This window comes from Eubalaena glacialis, chromosome 1, assembly GCF_028564815.1.
Source record: "Eubalaena glacialis isolate mEubGla1 chromosome 1, mEubGla1.1.hap2.+ XY, whole genome shotgun sequence".
Lineage (NCBI taxonomy): Eukaryota > Metazoa > Chordata > Mammalia > Artiodactyla > Balaenidae > Eubalaena > Eubalaena glacialis.
Window position 1 is genome coordinate 180,285,211 of NC_083716.1, and position 16,582 is coordinate 180,301,792.

Sequence of the window (16,582 nt, forward strand, 5' to 3'; positions counted from 1 at the left end):
TTATTATGCCCCCTAAAAGTATTTTACCACTGATTTACTTCTTATTTTATCTTCTCATTCCAGTTTCTCATTTTTTTATATACATTATCTAAGGTTTTTTATGTAGTGAATTAATTGGGGAGTAGTAGATATAAAAGCCAGGATCTCTGGCTCCAGGGCAGCTATTTTCAGTTCAATATTTGTTGAGGATCTTGTTGGGCTGGTGCTAAGCTGGATGCTTAGGACAAGGCAGTGTGAACAAGAAACCACCCTCCTGTCCTCAGGAAGCTTATAACCTGCTACAGGACCTAAAGGAATGTGCAAACAACTTGATCATAAGGCTGAGGGGACCAGGCAGAGTGTCACAGAGGATACAGCCTTTGAAGTGGCCCTGAAGGAAGGCAGGTAACCAGTAACTAGAGACTGAGGACGAAGCCTTCCATCCTGAGGGACAACATGAGTGCTGACCAAGAAAGAGACAAGGAGGACCAGGTGGTCTGTCTTTGCTAGACCATCGTATACATAAGTGTCAGAAAGAAGGTAGCGTTTAAGAATTAGGGTCCAGATCTCAGAGCATCTTAAATGTGAAGCTAAGCCTTGGGAAGTGGTTGAAGATGTCTGAGCAAGGAGAATGTGATAAGATCTTTTCTTGAAAAAGGAAATCCTTGAGGGACCAGTTATGAGAGGATTGCTTGCTTCCAAGAGGCAAACATAACCTCAAATAAACCAAATTTCTAGGACCCGAGGTCAGGAAAAATACAGATTTTTTCCCCCTCTGATTAACTGTTGCCCAGAATGTGTGATTGCATAATACAAGAAACAACATCTTCTCTAAAGTGAATATTGTCCAAAAAGGAACGTTCTGGTGCATTAGAGACTATGGAATCTAAGAAAAGATCTGTAAGATCTTTACTACCCATGAAGAACAAATATATTCTTCCTTTTAAAGTCACTTCTGACTTTAAAAGGAGGGGACTGGATTATTGCTTCTTAAAAACTTGAAGCCCAGAAATCAGTGTATAGCGTGGCTGCCACTTATGATATGACTCCTGACCATTCCATTTTTTATATTAGAACTAAGTTCACATCATAATTTAATACTGAACTTTATTCCCTGCAGTTTTTTTCTGATTTTGTTATTCTTGCAAGTAATGTTCATGGATTGGATGAAAGAATAAATCTGTCTTTCTTATAATCAAAGATATGAATTACTATATGGTCATCCTAGACACTAAAAATAATCTTAGTTCAGCCCCATGAAACTCATGGATGCAGTGGGGTGGGAGACCCTTGGCGTTTTGGGATTTACAATATGAAAGAGATATCAGAGTTGCCAGTGGAACTGGTTTACATAGTAGAAATGAGCACCCCTGGGTTTGATAGTACATTCTCTTAGTTTACCCCAAAACATGTATTTTCTGCCTGAGACCTTTTGGTTTCCTAGACTTTCTACTTCTATGACCAGAATTAGTCCTTGAGTGACTTGGAAAATCATTTTCTAGTAGGAAATGATTTTTTTAATCAGTTCTCAAGAGTTACTGCTTATGAGCAGAGAATAAGAAAGCCACATTGAGATGTGGGTGCTGGGTGATTACCATGCTGATTGACAGTCTCGCCAGCCTTGGAGCACGCTACTCAAATCTCTGCTTTAGCAAAATTTAAATTACTTTATAGCACAGGCCTCTGGGAGCCTTATAAGCAAGCATTTTCTCTCCTATTCTCAGAGAAATCCTTTCTATCTAAAACATATAAAGATGACCCTAGATGTTAAACTCAGACATGCCAATGAACATCCTTTCATACCTAAGAAAAAAAGTTCCATACAGCTTCTGTCTGACACCTCGCCATCTTCTGTGGCTCAGTATAATGGGACTGAAATCACTAGTAACACCTAGTGACGACAACTTTGGATTACACTCATCACCTATATTTAAATGAGTATAATGGTATTACGTGACGTGATAGATATGTTAAGTAAAGCTAAGGTGGTAATCATATTGCAATATATACATGTATCAAATCAACACTTTGTGTATCTTAAACTTACATAATGTATGACAATTATATCAATTTTTAAAAAATACGTATAACGGTTAAACCTTTAGTCACTGATTCCAACTTTGATAGTATTTGTTAATTTAAAGCATAGACATTGAAAATTCAATATATATAGTTAACGATTTTCATATTTCTCACCCTTTTCTATTAGAAAAGTTATGTGAGTTTCACAAATCTCAGCCATGGTAGTTCATTTTTAATTGAAAACCCCCATAAGCATCTTGGATTCCAAAGCTTTAACTTGTGTACTCCTAACGCTTTTAGATCTGTCTTTATGTGCTTTCCCATTAAGGCTGCCTGGATAATACAGTCTTTGCAATGAAGAACCAGCATCAAATTCAAAATGAAGCTTATTTGGGGGGACTTGCCTTATTTCTTTTGCCATCTCCCCACTTACCTATCTAAAAATAGCTCCAAATATAGGACATACACCATTTTAATCTACTGGAGAGCTTTTGTTTTGCTTCAATTGCTGCTCACAGCCTTTATCTTGTCTTTTTTTTTTTTTCCTGCTTTTGTTTCCCTCGCCAGTTCTCTGCTCTTACCACCTCCTTTTTCTGTAATTCTATCACCCTTTCATCTTTTATTGCTCCTTCTGGAAATAGAAGGTGAAAAAGAAATAAAGGAAAAGAGATATTGACAAAAGACAGGTGGTGTAAAATGGACAAAGTAATGACCATGTCCTAATCCTGCATACATGGTACTGCCCATATGTGGCTCTTTAATTTTATATATATTTTTTTTAATTAATTGTGGCTCAGGTGACTAGTGTCATTATTACAAGTCTGTCTCTTTTAAAAACTACCATACGTTTTGTCCATTGTCCTAAGAAATTGAGTTTTGATCTCAAGCTCTGTCAATCGTATTATTTTTATATGCAGTGCTTCTTCGTACAGTAAAACCACAATACCCCAAGCCGATGTGTAAGAACCACTGGCCAAGAACAAATGAATAGATACTCCGGCTTTCCTAAACATTTCTACAGGAATCTAATTTCCTTTTCTGCTTTGTTTTGCCCCCCTGCAGATTCTGTTTTAAATGACTTTGTTATGATGCACTGTGTTTTTATGCCAAATACCCAGCTTTGCCCAGCTCTGGTGGCCCAATATCCTTTTGTTGTGAGAAGTCCGTTCCCTCGACAACACCCCACACGTATATGGCCATTATCTCATTGCATGCTCTCCAGGTAAGTCATGGCTCGGGCAGAATTGTGCTTTCCGCCCTTGTCGAACTCTGAAACATCAGCAGTTTTCCCCTCGCACAGGTCTCCAGCTCTCCCTGGCATGGTTTTGCTGTGCCATGTTTAAGGATTTCCTCCTTATTCCCTGTGCAGAGAAAAGTGCGCCAGTTTACCCTTATAAGGAAGGTAATGCTGATGAGAAATATACATACCTGGGAGGTAGGCCAGAGAAGGCTATGGTGAACAATATTATTAGGGAATATTATTAGGGATAGTTTCCTAAGCTTGGAGACAGACTTTGTACCTCTGTCAGGATACCTGGCAGGCTGGACGGTGATGTGTTTGTGTCCCTCTAAGCTGTGGTATTAATCAGAACACTAACCTGCTGAGATATATACAAGTTATCGTTGGGAGGTCACTTTTCTTTCACATTCGCCCTAGTCCACCCTATTCTCTAGATACCGAAATTTATTCCTTTGTGGCTATTTTTATTATTATCCCATTGACTTACGTCAAAGATATACAACTTGAAATTCTAATGGCAGTTCCTCTAGGTAGCTTCATACTGAGCTTGTTTGGGGGCAGCTCTTCAATAGTCTATTGAGTTGACCAGTGGGTGCACAGTGTCTGGCACAGAGGGAACATTCAGAAGATAGAAGTTGAATAAAAGGAGTGAATATTATGAATGAGTTACACCCTCAACTTTGGCAGAATGTGAAAGTATATTTTCCAATTCTGCTTTATTTTTAAAGCAGCAAAAAATTAGGCCCCCAAATACTTTGGCCTTCTTGAGCAGCGAAATATATTGAAGGAGAATGGCTCTCTTTTCTCTGAGCAACCCAATCAGTGTGGCATGTTTTCCTTTTTCAGAATTATAATTGCCCTACCTGATTCTCATTTTCTTGTTCACCCATAATTCTCTTTGAAGTCAGCAGAATGTGTGAGGATAGGAGATTGGAGTTGAATGTGCTATTCAGAGGATGCTGCAAGAGTGAGATTTGGGTGTTTATTTGCCTGGAAAATATCTTTCCAAGTAATGACAGCTTAATGAGACTTAAATATATTACATATTCTTTCTGGCTCATATTTAGTTTTTCTCAAGTAAAATTAACACATTCAGGATCTCTCTGTGCTCTTTAACTCCATACATAGTAATCATTATTAGACCTTTGAGATTTGTTGGAAGGAAAAATAAAAACCACCATTGAGTTTAGATTTTTTTTTTTTTTCCCCCAACAGTTAGCATGTTGATAAGCTTAAGGCAAACAAAACCAAAAGAAGGGTGAGAGAACGTAGTGGGCCAAGTCATATCTTTACAACTCAAAGCCCCAAACATTAAGCTTATATTCTTCTGGCAAATTCTGATTTCTTATTAGCTTATTCTCCTTCAGAATTGATTGAGAACATTCATAGTACTGACCTCTGTTTTTAAAATAGAAGATCCTAGAGGGAAAGTCTATGCCATGCCCCGGTAGGAATGTGGCGGGGATAATGTTGCAGGGAGGAAGAGAAGGCAGGAAAGTGGACAGTAGAATCAAGGGAGGCCTGTGATATCCAATCCTAATTCTTTTCTCAGAGATGGAAGGAATCAGGATGGTTGGGTATCATCTACACTACCTAGTGCTCTCAGACCACCTCCTTCACACCCCGCCCTTTGAGAACTTAGATTCTCTTAATTGTTCTCTTTTGAATCAACTCTTTACTTGTCAGGCACCACTGACCCATATTATACTACTTTATCCTTACAGGACTCTATTGGGTTAGTATCAGCTTTATTTTACAAACGAGGATTCTGAGGGAAAAACAAACATACCCGAGGCAAGTGGCAGAACTAGGATTTATCCAGGTCTTAGGATTCCAAGCATGGGGTGTGTCACTTTTTTTTCTTCACAACTTATTTCTTTAAAAGCTTATCTTTTAATTAGAGTTTAAGAACATTTCTTGGTAACGTATTGCATGCATGATACATGTTTATCTGTGCTTCAGTTGGCTAAAAACCAAAGTGGGCCTAATTTGTTGAAACCAAATAAATAGTGTCCAATAGAACTTTTTGCAATGATGGAAATATTACATATCTGTGCTAGTCCAGTAGCCACTAGCCTTGAAATTGGCTACTATGACTGAGGAACTGAATTGTTAATTTTATTTAATTTCTATTAATTTAAATGTAAATAGCCAGATGTGGCTAGTGGCTGCCATATTGTACAGCTTAAGTCCAGTCCTTACATACTGGGAGTAAAACAAGAATTACTATCCTCTAATGCCTAGAGAAAGCATGTCAGGGAGGCCAGGAACTTACCCTGCTGCAGGCAAGCGAATGGAAAGGGCTCTATCCTTGAAAGTCACATATGTGTAAGTGTGTTTATATCATGCTAAAGACTCAAGTTTTAGTCCCTTTGCCTCCAGGGAGATGTTATATAGGCTTCTTATATAAGCTCCTTTTTTTGGTCATAAGTAACATAAACCAACTGTGAGTGACTTAAGGAATAAAGGAATTCATCAGAAGGATGGGGTAACTCAGAGAACTGAAGGAATTCTTAAAGAGTCCAGACCTTAGAAGGGAACCTCGGGGGTAGCAACTAAGGAACAGCTTTTAGAGTAAATCTACTCCAAACATCCTAGGCCCTCACCTCATTCCCACATCCCTGGGAATAGCTTGAGTCACTGCCGATGTCTTGATCAAAGAAAAGCAAAGCACTTTACTGGACAGTTTTATAGAGACTACCTGTAAAGAAAAATAGAGAAAGTGGAGAAATAGACAATGAACCGTCAAAAAAAAAACACACACATATAAACTGCTTAGCACCATGTCCTCATGTGACAGGGAGATAGAATGTAAAACGGAACAAGTGGGCTAATACCCATTGTTGTTATGGGGTTTAGGGATAGTAAAATATAATACTTAACCACGTTCCATTAAAGCACTTATACTGAGTGAGTTGATTTGGCTGAGTGTTTTTAAGTACTTAATATGTGTGACTTTTCATAGCAGCCCTATGAAGAAGTCAGTGTTTTCACTGCTCTTTTTCCAAATCAATAAACTAGGATAATGGAAAATTATGATTTGCTCAGAGAAAGGTAATTACTAGTACAGAAAAGATTTGAGCCCTGAGCCACTGGCGGCTATTTCTGTCCTTAATCCACATTGTATGTCTCCTCCAATTTTGCTTTTAGCACAGAAGAAGATGGTAAAACTCTGTTTAACATTAATATTTCAGGCCTTTTATGTGCTAATGAGAGAGACTCTCTATTCATTAGATATGCTTGGGACATGATTTGGCCTGATGAATACAAGTGCTTTATAATGAGTTTTTAAAATTATATTTGTTCAGTTTCTGTACTTTTCATCTCTAGTTTCTTTAATCTTTTTAAAATCTGTACTTAGAATTCAGTTCAATTTTCCATTAGTCTTTAAAAAGAAAATTAAAACCCCCTATAACCCTACCAGGTATTACTATGGTTAACATTTTGGTATGTAGCCTTCCAGTCTTTTTCTATACATATAGATATATGCTTTGAAATATAAGAATGGGGTCATATGCTAAATAATTGTGTATGCTTTGTTACTAAACAAACAGAGCCATTTCTCTCCCATTAATTTTTTTTCACACCATTTTTCTAAATATAGATAGCTTTGTCATCCTTAAAAATAGAACATTCTCATTGTAAAAAATTCAATTTACAGAAAAAGAGAACAAAATTCACCTGGTATCTCACCATTGTATTATGAAAAAGCTTTCAGGAATTATATACATGTAAATTTTATATAAGTGAGATCATGTTGTATATGCTTTTTAAAAATATGGTTTTTTTTCACTTAACAGTATGTTGTGGATATCTTTTCAAATCAGTATATACAAATAAAACTACATCATTTTTTCCAGATAATTCCACAAACACTGAACACTTACAATGTTATACAGTGCTGGGCAACAAGGTGACGAGGATGCATGAGAATAACATGTTATCATTTTTATTGATTCACAATATTATATGGTAGATATGTCATAATTAATTTTCTTAGCCTCTTCCTATTGAATATTTAGATTATCTCCACATTTTTCCTATAACAAACACAGTGGGATGAATCAGCATCCTTCCAGCTAAACCTTTGCCCACATATATTCCTTACTTTAAGTTTCTAAATGTAAGCAAGGAATACGGAATATTTTAACGCTTTTGATGTTTATTACTGAATTGCTGTCCTATTGTTTTAATTTTGTGTTTTATGGTTAAACTCTGCCTTCTTTTTGTCTGTACAAATGCAGGCAGGCCTTCAATTCAGTTAAGTGATCACAACTAAGTTCATATTATTTTGAATTTTAATAAATGTATCCTTGATTCAGAGCATTTTCACATCATTTACTTTATCTTTCCAACACCAGCCCCCACATGTGAGGCAAAAAAGGCACTGGTATGATATTTATTTACATTTTACAAGGCACTCAGAAGCCAAATAACCACCTAAGATTCCACATATACTAACAGATGTTTGGAGAAACTCGGTGTAGCATTAATGTAATTCCAGTTGCAATGGACATTGTATTTGAGTCCCCACCATCAGTGCCGTCTCAGGTGGTCAGTCTAGCTGGTCATGGTAATTGGCTGCCTTTGACCGTGATTGGCTCTCACATTGCAGGCCCAATGTAGACAGGGCCAATGAGATTCAAAGAGAGGCTTCCTGGGGCTTCTGAGTAAAAAGCAGTTAAGAGAACTGGAACAAAACAGAAACGGACTCACAGACTTTGAGAACAAACTTATGGTTACCAAAGGGGGCGGTGACAAATTAGGAGTATGGGATCAACAGATATAAACTACTATACATAAAATAGATAAGCAATAAGGATTTACTATATAGCACAGGGAATTATAGTCAATATCTTGTAATAACATATAATGGAATATAATCAGAAAAAAATAACTGAATCACTATGCTGTACACCTGAAACAAACACAATATAGTAAATCACTATACTTTAATAAAAAAGAAAGAACAGGCAGCCTGTTGCCCCAGTTGCCTGTGGCAGCCGTCCTACAACCATTAGGGCAATAAGCCCTATGACAAAGCTGAGATGAGTTGAGCGTCAGGGAAAAAATGAAGTCTATGATGACATCATTGCACTTGGACCAATCCTGAAGCTTACCCTACCTATAGAGTCTCTGTTATGTCAACAAATACAACAATACTATCTGTTCTAAACAACAATCTGTTGTTTAGAACAGATTGTTACTTCAGCTGAAAGAATCTTATGTGATAAATGGTTTATATTTAAATTTATAAAAATTTAAATACAGCAATAATTTTGGTCAAATATTTTCTCTTAGTATCCTAATTTCTTTTGGCTTAGTATTGAACATGAATTTTATGCTTCTGGCGTGGAAATAATTTAGTTTCTTGAATTAAAAAGAAAATATGGAATACAGATTTGCCACTAAGTTTTAGCTAAAACTGCCTTTGTATGTATTACATCCCTTATACAGAAACAAAGGAAACACAATAGCTTTCCTTACTGAAAAGGCAGAGTCTCCATCCTTTATTTCTCTGTGAAAATGACCTGGGGGTATTCTCTTTATAAGTTGACTTGGGTTCTCTAAGAGGAACATTTACCAAAATTTGTAAATCAAGATTTACAAAAGAGCATCAGATTCTTAAAGCCATGTTTTTAGGAATATTCTTGGCATTTCTAAGGAAGATTGTCAGCTTAAATTTTGTTGAAGCCAAATTTACCATTTTAGTCCTTTACTTGGTTCCAAAAAGTGTTTGATCCATGTGGCACTATAAGAACAATTTATCTCTGCAGATATGCAATTTCAGAGTTTATTTCCAATAAGGAAGGCTTGGTTTGATGATGGTATGAACATGGTATCCTCTTTCAAAGAAAATGACTGTATTATCAGATATTCTACAAAGTATTTTATATACATTTTCTCAGCTTCATATCAACACTGTGAGATGTGTACTCTTTTTGCATTAAGGAAGTGAGACTGAGCAGATAAATAATTTGCCCCAAGTTACATAGCTAGTAAGGGTTGGAACAATATTTGAACCCAAGCAATTGTTGCATTAGGCCAAGTCCTAACTGCTCTGCTATGAGTACAAACCCCTGACTAAAACTAAAAAGAATAGCCAAGAACTAAAGGCTTCTAAAAATGCAGAGAAGTCTGAAAATCAGTGAGGAAAAAAAATATTCTGAGCAAGAAAATGGGAGGCAGAAAGAGCTCATGTGAGCTCCAAGTTAACAGGTGCACACAAACACAGGAGCAGCTGTGTTGGTAGGAATAGCATCACAGTGTTAAACTCAGAAATGCCTGGTCTTATGAAAAATTCCAAAGCCATCCATTTAAAGATTTTGAATTATTTCCAGAGGTGGATCAGTGATAATGATGATCGATAACCTTTAACTGAGTACCTAATATGTCTCAGATACCATTCTACATGGTTTACCACCAGTATTGCCTCGTCTCCTTCTTAACAGCAATCCTATGAAGTTTACTGATGATGGAGAGACTGAGGCTCTAAATGGTCAGTTAACTGACCAAGGGTCTCACAGTCGATAAGTGGGGAAGCCAAGAGATGAACCCAGGTGGTCGAATTCCAGAACTTGCATTCCCAAGCACATGCTGCATCAAGGAAGGAGTAGACTTGGGGCTCAGGATGTGGGGATGCTCCACAAAGTCAAGTCATTATAGTAAAGAGGCCCATAATACGGTAGGAAAAGCAAGAGCTCTGAAGTCAGAAGACCCATGTTTAAGACCTGCATCTCGAAACCTATATTACTTGGCAATTACCCTTAACCTCTCTGTACCCCATCTATATAATAGGGGTAATTACACCTGCCCTACCCACCTCACCAGGTTTTTGCGAAGATCGAATAAGGCTATGTGTGGGAAATACATTATAAACCTTAAAGCCCTGTGTAAATATTGCCCCCTATAAATAAATGATTGTACCATCATGAGAGGAATATGGCATAAGAAAAGAATGTGCAAAAGCTTTGTCTAGTCAGTGGGCAGATGACCCCCAAAGTTTGTTTTCAGCTTCAAGCAGAGATCTTGTATGCAAAGCAGGGTTTTAAAAAACAACAACATTGAAGAGTATCAGTTTGAATGTTGATAAGTGTTTTATAAATAGCTGCATAATTAGCATGTACTTACTGCAAAAAGTATACATAATATTTTATTCCCTGTTGTAGGCTGTAATGAATCTGCTGCCTCTACATCCTAGGAGGTTTTCACTTACTTTCCCCATGATAATTTTAATACATGGAACCATTATTAGCTGAATTAAGAATAAGTAAATGAGCAGTAAAAAAAAAATACAGAAAAATTACAGGTGCCTGTGGTGAGTAAGATAATAACTAGGTAAAAATATATGAAATAATTACAGTGTTTGAACGGCAGAGCCGGCATGAGGAAAATACCTCAGTGGAATATTAAACCTGCTGTTGGCAGGGTAGAAAGACTCTGTGGCCTTCACCTCTTCTGATTCTCAGCCCTAATACCTCACTGAAAACAGATCCAATTTGTCCTCATCCATGTTTATATGATGTCAAAGGGGCTGGTCCAGTTCAATAAAGATTTAGTCATTCTGAAAGCCTGTGGTCCTATAGACTAAATACCCAATAACTAAAAGGTTCTGTTTAAAAGATGTACCAGATTTTGGTATTTGTTGTAGACTTACTCAACCTGGTAACATTGAATATGAACTTATTTAGAATGTATCTATGATCTGCATTTGATATCTCAACAAAACGGAATTTCAGGTAATTTAGATAAAGAGTTTTAAAGAGCTGTGATATTTGGGGGGAAAAACAGTTTAAAGAATATTCTATTATATGTAGCACTCCAAACAGTGTCATTGAATAGTTTAAGGTGAACATTTGAGTTGAAAAAAAACATTTTTATCTTTCACGTGCCCAGTCCTTGATTAGGAAATGTAGAGATTCACGTTGAATTTGAGACATGGTTCCTGCAGTTAAGGATTCTCTTTTTTGTATTTGTTTTCTTTTTTTATTGAAGTATAGTTAATTTACAATGTTGTGTTAGTTTCAAGTGTACAGCAAAGTGATTCAGTTATAGATATATATGTTCTTTTTCAGATCCTTTTCCATTATAGGTTATTACAAGATACTGAGTATAGTTCCCTGTGCTATATGGTAGGTCCTTGTTGATTATCTGTTTTATATATTGTAGTGTGTATATGTTAATCCCAAACTCCTAATTTATCTCTCCCCCTGTCCCCCCCACCATCCCCTGTGGTAGCCATAAGTTTGTTTTCTATGTCTGTGGGTATATTTCTGTTTTGTATATAAGTCCATTTGTATCTTTTTTTTAGATTACACATACAAGTGATATCATATGATATTTGTCTTTCTCTGTCTGACTTACTTCATTTTAATATGATAATCTCTAGGTCCATCTATGTTGCTGAAGGATTCTGATTTAATACTCTTGGATGGTGAAAAGTCGTATTACCATAATGAGAAACCTCAAATTAGGATTTGAATCATCAGTAGTTTAAGAATGTCTGGTCTGGTTAGAAGTGGAGAGCCACTGCTTTCTAAATCAACAGACGTTGGACAAGAGAACTGGTTGAATATATATAGCAGAGAGGGTCTAGTTCAGACATTAGGGATCCTGCTTCGCTGACTCTAAGATGGTCAAGGCTGCAACAATTAACTCTTGGTTTTCTGTATGTGCTTTGTCTTCTTTGAGGGCTTTTGGGGATCAGTTCTACATCTCAGATGGATTTCCCTGTTATCCAACAAACTTCTAGGTCACCTAATTCTGCTGCATAATATATGTTTGGATAAAGAAATAATAATATTAGACAAACACAATAACATAAACAAGTCAACAGAGTACTGGGGCGGGAGGTAAGCGAACTGAGTTCTAGTTGGAAGAATTCCATTGATAAATTCAGAAAAATCACTTCACCTCATTCTACCTGTTCCCTTACCTCTAAAAATGGTGGAGTTGAAGGAGATAAAAATCAAAGCTCAGATTCTATGATTCTGTGAATCATCTGAAATCAACTCAGTATATGACTGATGAGTTTGGCCACTTTGACTATTATGGCCTTTTCTTAATTGTGTTAAAAGTAACAATTAAGGGAATAATTCCAGATTCTCTTACAGACTTTAAACTAGCACTTTATGAGGTACCAGAATCAGATACCAGAACCATGTTAGCTTTCTGTGACTTTTTCCCATGAATTCAAGCAGCCATATTGCTTCTTACCAGAACCCAGCTGTCGTGATATCACGAGTCATGACCTTATTCTATACAAGTATTTCCTGATCATATGACAAAATCGTTAGATTATTATGTGTTTGATATTCTCTACTAACCTACTCTTGAAACAGACATTAGCTAAGTATGTATTTCAGATGGTGTTCTTCATATGTTAAAAATGTGTGTGGTATGCATTAATAATCCTTTCTAAACTGTTATTTGTGCTGGAGAAGAGTTAGATTTTTATTCCACATAGGACTTTCTCCATCAAATGGTTCATGCATTATTATTCTAGCTTTAGCCACGGAAAGTAATGGTTTCTGCAACCTTTCTGATGTGTGTGAATTTACAAATACTATATTTGAAATGTTACTCTTGTTAGCTTGCATTTTTGACATCATATTGAGACAAGGGGCCTGGTGGGATGTTCTTTATTCTTTGGCTGCTTTCTGAAGGGAATATAGTTTTTTTCTCTTTCCCCTTCTTTTTTGTGGAGTTAAATAAAATCTAAAAGTCACATAAATATTCTAAAAACCTGGGGAGATTGTTATGGGAATAAATAGAAGCCCCAGCACCTCCCCTGTAACCATTTCAGGTAAATCAATTACATGTAGAGTCTTCTCTGTGTCCCCTAAGAATCTGATTCAGCAGCCTGTTGAGGAATGGAATGGTGTGATGCCTGTGGAGGGGCCGAATCCTTGAGCACATGCCTAGATTCAGCTATGAAAATACTATTACTCCCAACTCCACCTTAGTGAATAAACACCTGGAAGGGGAAAGGCAAGACTTTGTGAAACAAATCAGTGCTTCCTTTTGTTTTTTCCAGAGGTAAAGATACGTAACTTTCATGAGAAAAAAGAGAAAGCCTCTTCCTACTCCCTCTGGATTCAGTCAGTTCTAGCTCCCAGGAGGCTGTGGAGCTATACATGAAGAGTGGCGGGCACTCAGCCCTTGGTTTCGGGACTGGACATGCTGAGTCAGCTCTAGGAAACTAGGAACTTCAGCAAAAAGTTCCAAAAGGAAGGAAGGAAGAGAAGGAGGGAGGGAGGGAGGGAGGAAGGATGAGAGAGGGAGAAAGAGAGAGAGGAGGAGAAATCTCTTTCTCATTAGGATCTCTGCTTCCCAGATGCAATTACTGGTAATAATTTCATGAACCCAAGCACCAGTGTGTAGTCACTCTAGCCACTGTTTGGGCCATAGGGGTGGCCATAAGAGCCCTGCCTGGATTTGTAAGCCCTGCCATTTACTCACTGAACAACCTTGGGCAGATCTCCTCTCTGACCCTCGGTCTCCTCATCTGTAAACATTTACCCTTCAGATTTGTGGAGAGCATTACACAATCATGTAAGCACTTGAGTATATTTATTATAAACTGTAAAGCCTGACCCATATTTGAAGTGTTAATCATGTTAATCCTTCCAATCATGTGTTCTATCTTTTATTGTACACAAAAGACAGATTTCCCCAGCAGAAGAGAAGACAAGAAAAATCTGTGTTCTGACCCACAGAGACAATGACAAATTTAGTCATCCTACACTAGGGCCCTATAGATTAGCCACAGGTGTGCAGCTGGTGCCTCTGGATCCAACATACAAGCATTTGTATTGCTTCCTTGAGTCCAAGTCGGGATAACCTGGAAAGTTAGAATTATATACACTTACTATCAACTAGATATTTCAAACCATTTCAGCCTCATACAAGTAGGAAAGAATCTCTCTCTCTCTCTCTCTCTCTCTCTCTCTCTCTCTCACTCTCACACACACACACACACACACTCTCTTACTGACTTATGAGTGAACCAGTACATATTTTTCAATCAGTCAAGAATTACTCACTTGGTACCCACCATGTGCCTGACTATGCTCCTAAGTACCCTAAAAAATAGTCTTAAAATGTAGTGCCCAGCATTGCAATTCTTTGGAAAGAAAAACTGAGTTATGTGTGCATACAAGCAAGAGACCAAAGGGTTAATCAGAAAAAAAATAATTTTCACAGAAAATGATCTTTCTTCCCTTCTTTATTGTAAGCTCAAAGAGAATTGTAGCAATACAGGTTGAGCAGTTTTCTTTTTTATGAATCCCGTGCTCAATTGATGAAAGCCATTTTGTAACCCATTTACATGCAGTAAACCTTTGCTTTAAAGTTCTGTCATTTACCTTGATCATGATTACTTATAGTCCCTTTAGAAAAGGCCCTTGACTGGTTTAGCTCCCAAGCATAGCACTTCCACAAGACAGTTTTCTACAGTGCCTTTTAAGTCATGGTCGTAAGCTAAGACATGCCCAGTCTTGTAGCCAGGTATGAGGCACAGGGATATTGTATAATGCAGAATAAACTAGTTGGAATTAGGAGTCTTGGATTTAAAACCAGCTCTACAATCTCACTATGTAATCTTGGCCATTTACACTCCTTTACTGTCAGCTTGCTCCCTTGTAGAAAGAAGGATGTTTTCATCACAAGACTATAAAGTAGGGCTTAACTGAGGTACTCTCTGGGCAAGTTACAGTGTAAGTTATAAAAAGGAAATTGTTTTATCAACGAATTGTCTATAATATGTACTATAAATCACTGAAAAAGGAACAGTATGTCTAATCTAAAATTTTTCTTGATCACATACTATATTTTCCCTACTGTAATCCACAGAAGAATGTAAACTGAGAGCAGGGACCTTCACCAGACACATATAGTAGACACTCAATCAGGTATCTGTTGTATTAATGGATAAAATTTCTATGTAAATGTCACTGTGCTAGGCATGGTACAGAATACAAGAAAAATAATGTATTACCCCAAGCCTCAAGGAATCTATAGTTAAGATGACTAACCATTGATGCACAAAAAGCCAATAAGAGTTAAGTTATGGTTCTGAACAAGAGAAAAAAGGATGGTATAAAAACTGTGTCTTAAAAAAAAAAAACAAACAAAAAAACTGTGTCCGAGTCCCTCACCAGAAGACAGATACAGCAGGAACCTTTCCTTGTCCTAACCCTGGGTGAGTTTATCTACCTCAGCCTCACTTCCTTCCCATGTGCTTTTTGTGTCAGTCACGGTTCCAGCAGGACTAGATGCCCACTCGTAAGTGTTTAACTGAAGTGCATATAATGAAGGATTGTAGAGATGTGTCCAGAATTGTGGGAGCCAACAAGAGGTGGCAAGGCGCAACAGCAGGAAGCATTACCACCCCTAGAGGTGAAGGCGGGGCAGCAGGCAGGCAGGGAATGTGATGAGAGCCGGAGCTAGGCGCAACAAGAATCCTTGTCAACACACAAGTCCAAGTGGAGCCATGCAAGTCTAATTCTTTGGGCAATGATCAAGGCAAAGTCAGCTGGGTTTGTATGCATTTGGTCCAGAACCCATATGCAGGTGAGGGTTTTCTTGAGGGCCTAAGGAAGGTATTCCAGTAGTCCAGAAGGCAGGCTTTCTGAAGCTGGGATCTGTCACCCTGTCTTTGCAAGTAGCACAGTGAATGGCTAAATATCTTCCTTGACTCCTTGGCACTTACCACGCACAGCCTTCACAAGGTACAGAACAAGAGAAAATGGATTATGCCCTCAACAATAAGAGGCGAGTCATCCGCCTGGTTTTGCAGTGGGCCGCCATGTATGGAGACGTCCTGCAAGAGGATGATGTGGCAATGGCTTTCCTGGAGGTACGTGGGGGTCATCCCTGCCAAGAATGCACCTTTGTCCTACAACGCAGGGACTACCCATAGGCATGGCAGCTTCCCTGGAGAGACTGTAATTGCAAATTCTAGATTCTGTTAACATGTTCGTTCATCAGAAAGGTACTACAAGGAAAGTAAAGAAAAGCATCATCCATTATCCTGCCAGTCTAATTCAATAACTGGAAGTAGCATTCTAATGTATTTTCATTTGGTTGTTTTCTTTGTTATATTTTCCGTAGTTGTAATCACATAGTACCCATCATTTTATAGGCTGCTTTTTCCACTTGATGTAAGGATTTTTCCATGTCAGTAGAGTCTTTCTAATAAAAATTTCTAATGGCCTTGCCACAGATATATTTATTTGTTCCCATATTATTGAATATTTACATCATTTCCATTTTTACCTTCCTAGAATAATAGCGTAGTGAACACTTTTGTGCCAATAGGTCTATCCTTGGTTATATTCC

The 16,582-nt window shown here is 37.6% G+C and overlaps 1 protein-coding gene across 5 annotated transcripts in view; it reads left to right on the forward strand.

The window, feature by feature from the left end:
- The window catches only part of RAPGEF4 (Rap guanine nucleotide exchange factor 4), a 304,737-nt gene that overhangs the window by 252,977 nt on the left and 35,178 nt on the right, over positions 1-16,582 (forward strand). For all 5 annotated transcript variants that reach the window (XR_009700414.1, XM_061184992.1, XM_061185019.1 and 2 more), the window contains 2 exons: positions 3,064-3,142; positions 15,950-16,100. Coding sequence is in view for 4 of the 5 variants with exons in the window: in XM_061184992.1 (XP_061040975.1) it covers positions 3,064-3,142; positions 15,950-16,100 (230 nt within the window). In the remaining variant the exon portion in view is untranslated. The remainder of the gene's footprint in view (positions 1-3,063; positions 3,143-15,949; positions 16,101-16,582) is intronic.